At 47.2% G+C, this 6,000-nt stretch overlaps 1 protein-coding gene across 1 annotated transcript in view; it reads right to left on the minus strand.

Moving 5' to 3' along the window:
• LAMC1 (laminin subunit gamma 1) overlaps positions 1–5,503 on the minus strand; it is a 157,838-nt gene extending 152,335 nt beyond the window's left edge. The window contains exon 1 of the mRNA XM_060232417.1: positions 5,100–5,503. Within this exon, the coding sequence (XP_060088400.1) occupies positions 5,100–5,475 (376 nt within the window). The 5' untranslated portion in view covers positions 5,476–5,503. The remainder of the gene's footprint in view (positions 1–5,099) is intronic.
• Between the last annotated feature and the right edge of the window lie 497 nt (positions 5,504–6,000).

Here is a 6,000-nt window from a genome sequence, read left to right on the forward strand (position 1 = left end):
GTAATTGTCAAACCAGCCCCCTTGGCAAGCAAGCAAATTCAGTTTTCTCTACATTCACTGCCCTTTACTGCTTCATACAAAAGGCCTTAGAATTGACACCTACCATATCACAGGTGCGCAAATATTCGACCATTTGCAACCAGGAAGAGTCAAGAGCATTGCCCTAAATGACAAAGTCATCATTAAAGCAACTGATTCATTTCTGAGAGAGGGGGGGGGGGGGGAGAAGAAGTTTGCACTGACTTCAAAATTCCTCCTCTGCCACACACACGGTTCAAAGAAAACCAACGAAAGAACAAAACCAGGGAGGAATAATCTGTTAAAATACTACACAAATCAGCCCCCACAATTTATTACATTTTGGAGCCAGCCCATTTTCTTTTAGCTCTGTGTGTGACAGGATTAACTGTGCAACTGCTTTTGTGACCTTTTAAAATTATGTTCGACCACCACAAAGCAACAGTTTAACTCTCAGACAGAACCACTCCTTTGAAGTGGTTATTCCAAGTCCCTAGACAGACAAAAGAAACACGGAATTGTGTACTGTGCACATTCTCCATAACATCACTCCTCCTGAAGTTTTCAGTCTTGGTATTGTAATTTTTTTTCTACCTTCATTATCCACTGACTTGTTAAACCTGGCTGTTTCAGTCCACTAAAGTGTGCCCCCACCCCCAGTTAAATATTACAACCTCAGCAAAGAGATGCAGATATGGCCCTTGTTAGGAGACACACTGAGCGAAACGCCCACTGTCTCTCAAAGTGAACAGAAGAGTGTCTGGGATTGCACTGAGGAATCAGGAAGGAGAAATCCATTCCACTTTTATAAGAGGACAGTGAGAAGAGGAAACAGAGTCCTTGTATGGGAAAGGGAAGAATGCATGTACAGGAAAGGGGGAAGGGCATAGAGAAAACAATTCCTTCACAGAACACATCCAGAGAGAGCAGATTTCATGATCCAAGAATAAAAATGCAGAGTCCAGATATGCAGACTACTTACTAAATATGGGATTATAAAGGGAGAGAAGGGAAGATAGGAAAGCCTTTTGTCCGGCCAAGGAAAAGGGAGTCCACAGAGTCAAGCCAGGCACACTGTTACAATGAGTTGCACAATACATGTAGGTGGTGAAAGAAAGCAGGCCTGCAGGTATGACTTTAGCTAGATGCAGATAAGCAGGCAGGTGATGCTAACTCTGAAGCTCCCTCCTTCTCCAATCCAAGGCAGTTGTTGCGGAAGCACAGGTTTCAGAAAATAGGCACGTATTAACCTCAAAAGGAGTTGCACTCCTCACCCCTCTAAAGTAGTTCAAGAAGGCAGTGCTGTGTAATAAGGTCCGCCAACTTCAAAGCAAAAATTTATAGAATTGGGCTGGAAGTGTTGCTAAAGCGGCACCCACTCACCACCCTTTGAAACTAGCTCTCATCACAAGTAAACCCTTTTGCACTTGTGTGGGGGAGAAACAATTGCTCTCCACCCCATTTTGGTGTGTTGCTTCCAGAAAAGTTTGTGAAATGAGAAGTTTTGCTCTCTCTATATATGTACAGCACATACAAGTACCCGTGTCATTCTACTGTGGAACTAAAACCAAACAACTGTTCAAAATAAATAGACAGTCACAGTGTAATGTATTATGGGGGAAAGGAAGGGAGTGACTGCAGTGGCCACAGCTTTGTCACCACTGTTGCAAAGGTTAAGTTTTTTTGTAGCAGGAACTCCTTTGCATATTAGGCCACAAACCCCTGATGTAGCCAATCCTCCTGGAGCTTACAGTAAACCCTGTGCTAAGAGCCCTGTAAACTCTTGGAGGATTGGCTACATCAGGGGGTGTGTGGCCTAATATGCAAAAGAGCTCCTTCTGCCAAAAAAAACCCCTGGTTAAGATCAAAGTTCCCTCTAAGCCAGGGAGTCTTGTGAGCCAAAATTCTACTTTATGAGCTACTGGCATAAGTTATGAGCTACTGGCATTAAAGTTGTGAGCTACTGCATAAATTCGTTTGCTCTGGGACTATTTTTCCTGAGCTAAGACAAAAATGTGGGAGCCGGAGCTCAAAAAATCTGTGAGCTAGCTCACACTAACTCAGCTTAGAGGGAACACTGGTTAAGATTATCAAATGCCAGTCATCAAACCACAGCATCATGAAGAATCAGTACACATCAATGGAGATCGTATGGGCTCTCTAAAAGGCCTCATCCTAATCTGGATGTCCAGACTCCAGACAAGCCCTACCTTATCAGATTATGGAAGCTAAGCAGGATCAGCCCTGGTTCGTTGTTGGATAGGAGACAATGTTAGGCAGAGACAGGCAATGGCAACCACTGAACAAATCTTGGCTTGAAGCCCCTATATATAAATTAACTATGACTTGATGGCACTGTCTACAGAAGGCATCTTCACTCCATTTCCAATCTATAGAAATGGACAAAGCAGCACTATTTCCAAAAGTCATCACAATCACTGCTGATCAAGAACTGGTGTCTGCTCCTTAAAAGGTATGGCAAAGCCAGAGCATTCTCGGCAATAAGCAAGGGACAGCTGCTGATATTGAGCAATAATCAGTTATCATTCCCTATGGCCAGCAATGACTAAGACTGCTATTAACACCCACAAGCTCTCTTCTACTGGACAAAGCAAGTTACAACATGTCCAAACACCTCTCTTAACTAGGGAGTGTCTGCTGAGTCAGTGCATCTGGGATGCTTCAGCCAGAGCCTGGTTCTCACATCCATTTCGGCAGCTGACAAGGATGAATGCTGAACCTGCACCAACAGCACTCAGCAGCTCTGCTTTGTATCTCTGGAGCAGGGAGGGTGGCACTACAGAAAAAGTTCACAGAGAGTTACTGTGCGGACACAGCATCAACAGGACCAGTTTAGAGAGAAAGACATCAAACAAAAGACATAGATATTCTCTGTACTTACTCATTCAAAATATTTTTTCTATCTCCCATATAAGAACATTCCCAAAGTGGCGGACAAGCACAAAATAGGTCAAGCAAGCCATAATATGATAAATGTATAAACACAACTAAAAATCAGCAATACACCTTAGAATACCATAAAATAACACTTAAAATCTCAGGAACCAAGAACACGGCGATAAAACCAAAGCAACCACAAAGTCCAGGACAGAAATAAACCAAAATATCTTTAAGAGCACAACAGGCATAAATCTCTTGATGAAACAGGTAAATATTCACCAGGCAATAGAAATTTAATACATCATGGTACGAGTCTGAGAGTTGAGCAGAGAGTCATTCCACATTGGGGTACCATGACTACAAGACCACATCAGTGACATTTGGGGACCCTCATTTTACAAAGCAGCAATGTCTGAACGTCATTTCTTCTGGCTGTCAGAAGGAAAGCTTCCAGGGCATTAGTTGTGGTAAATCTACTGTATGCATAGCTCAGGGGCACCCTCTTTTTTACTACTGCACAAGCTGCTTTGGTGCTGATGAAAACACATTTCAGGGCCACAAACTCCTGTGCCCTGGCTTAGCTCTCAATATTTTGAGATAAAGCATCATACCCAGTGGGAGAGAAGTAACTCTCCCTCCACTGTTACCACTACAAAGCTGTAAGGCGCACACACCCAAGTCTTCAATTTGGCCATGGAGCTTTCCAGACTTTCAGTAAAGTATTTCTTCAACATATACAGAGTGATTGTTCTCTCAGCACTCCCATGCATATGGGGCTGGTGGATAAAGGCACAATGCATAAGTCACTGCTACAAGAAATGATGATAGAAGTATATTTAAGGAGCTTTCAAAAAAGGACTAGACACATTAAAGGAAGGAAAGTCTGTCAGCAAGCACTGGCCAATGAAGCTAAACCTAACTCTCCTGTTTAGAGGATGCAGAGCTCAGAGTGCCTGGTGGGGACAGGAGGAAAGAGCCACCACCTCATTGTGGACTTCCAAAAGCATCCAGCCATCACTCTGTGTGGCCTCTGCCCTGAGGATCTTAAGATGTATTTCTTGACAATGGGAGAGACCCCAAAGACAGCAATACAGCTGGAAACGAAATCATGGAAAGCCAAGCATGATGTAGTATCAGACTAGAATAATAATAATGTAGAGTGGACACAAGATTAAATGTGGGCTAGTGGCTGGAACCTTAAGAACAAACCAGATTCTATCCCAGCAAGGTTTCATGGACTAAAGTGCACTTTGTGAGATGAAAGTTACTAGAACCAGAGAAGCTCAGGGTTCAAACCACCATAAACTACCATAAAGGTTGCTGGGTAACCTTGGGTTATCTCCCTCACTCATCCTAACCCTCCCCACAGGATTGTCCTGAGGCAAAAACAGAAGTAGTAAGAAGCATCTTGAGCTCTGTGTTGGAAAGACATGACAGAAAGGGAAGGGGCATGTAGGAATTGTGGGAATCTGTGATTCCACAAGGCAGCTCTCATGTTCGGAGCCAAGACTCTCTGGTTTCAAGACCCCTGTCATTCCTGAGAAGTAACTGCATTACTCTGCTGCTGCAGAAATAAACTAAAGTCCGGCAGCTCCTTAAACACTCACAAGATTGTGTTTCAGCAGAAGAGACTAAAAAGCCAAGATACTATGGGAGGACCCTCACTATGCAAATACAAAGGATGCTGGTCCATTACAGCACCAGCAAACAGGAGCATCAGTCTCTGGAAGCCTGGCCAACCTCACAGGACTGTCCAGAGGAGAAAAAAGAAGAAGAGAACCAGAAACAACACTCTGAGCTCAGGGAGGGAAGCACAGGATACAAATGCACTAAAATAATGCATTTTAGATGGGAGGGACGGTGCCTCTGTGGTAGAGCATCTGTTTGGTAAGCAGAAGGTCCCAGGTTCAATCCCTGACATCTCCAACTAAAAAGGGTCCAGGCAAATAGGCGTGAAAAACCTCAGCTTGAGCCCCTGAAAAGCCGCTGCCAGTCTGAGTAGACAATACTGACTTTGATGGACCAAGGGTCTAATTCAGTACAAAGTTGCTTGATATGTTCAATGAAAACTCGATAAGACAGCTAACCAACTTTCCTCCCCTCCCCCAGCATCTACTTGGGTGGGCTTCTTCAGACTCCATATCCCCAGCAGGCCCGTCCATCCCACTGCTCGCACTCACCCAGGTGCAAGGTGAGGTTGATGGTGTTGGGGTACTGGACGCCGGCCAGCATGGTCTGGCTCTGCCACCAGGTGGTGTCGGCCTGGTTGTTGTAGTCGGTGAGGAAGGCGGCGCCGTGCCGCAGCTGCGGCTGGGCGGCGTCGCACAGGTGGCACGACTTGGTGACCCCGGTGACGCCCGTCTGCACGCAGTACTCCTCGGCCGGGCTCCCGCACGTGTCGGTGGCCACCACGGTGGCGTTGAAGGCGGCGTTGACGAACTCGGGCATGCAGCGCTGGGGACGCCGGCCCTGCTCGTCCCCGCACTCGTCCATGGCGCCGCCGCACAGCCCCGCCAGCAGCAGCACCAGCGCAGGACGCAACCACCGGGCAGTCATCCTCCTCTTCCTCCTGCCGCTGCTTCCCTTTCCTTCCTAGGCAGGAATAATCGCCACCTCGGAGACTGGCCTTTCGCAGGAAGGGTTGGGGGGGTGGGAAGGAACCGAGCCTGCCCCCGCCGCTCCCTCCTTTCGCTTTTGCAGCCCTCCCCGGGAAAGCGGACGCGGGCCCGGCTGGGCGGCAAGAGGAGGAGCGGCGGAGAGTCACATACAACAACTAGGCATGCAACACATACACACACACACACACACACTCTACACTCTCTTTGCGAAAAGGGTGGGGGCGCCGCGTTGCACGCCGGGATACTCAGCCCTCCAGTGGAGGAGGGGGAAGGAAAGGTGGGGAGGAAGGGGGGGAAACCAACTCGAGGGATTGAGTGACTTGACTGGGGACCTCGGCTAAGGACCCTCCTCCTCCTCCTCCTCGGAATGCTTTGAATGGGAGCGGAATTCCCGCATGGCAACGTCATGGGAGGGGGGGGGGAGAGAGAGAGCCCTCTGGGAAAGGGAGAGAGGAAAACCTCA

Source organism: Heteronotia binoei, chromosome 2, assembly GCF_032191835.1.
Source record: "Heteronotia binoei isolate CCM8104 ecotype False Entrance Well chromosome 2, APGP_CSIRO_Hbin_v1, whole genome shotgun sequence".
Taxonomy (NCBI): Eukaryota; Metazoa; Chordata; class Lepidosauria; order Squamata; family Gekkonidae; genus Heteronotia; species Heteronotia binoei.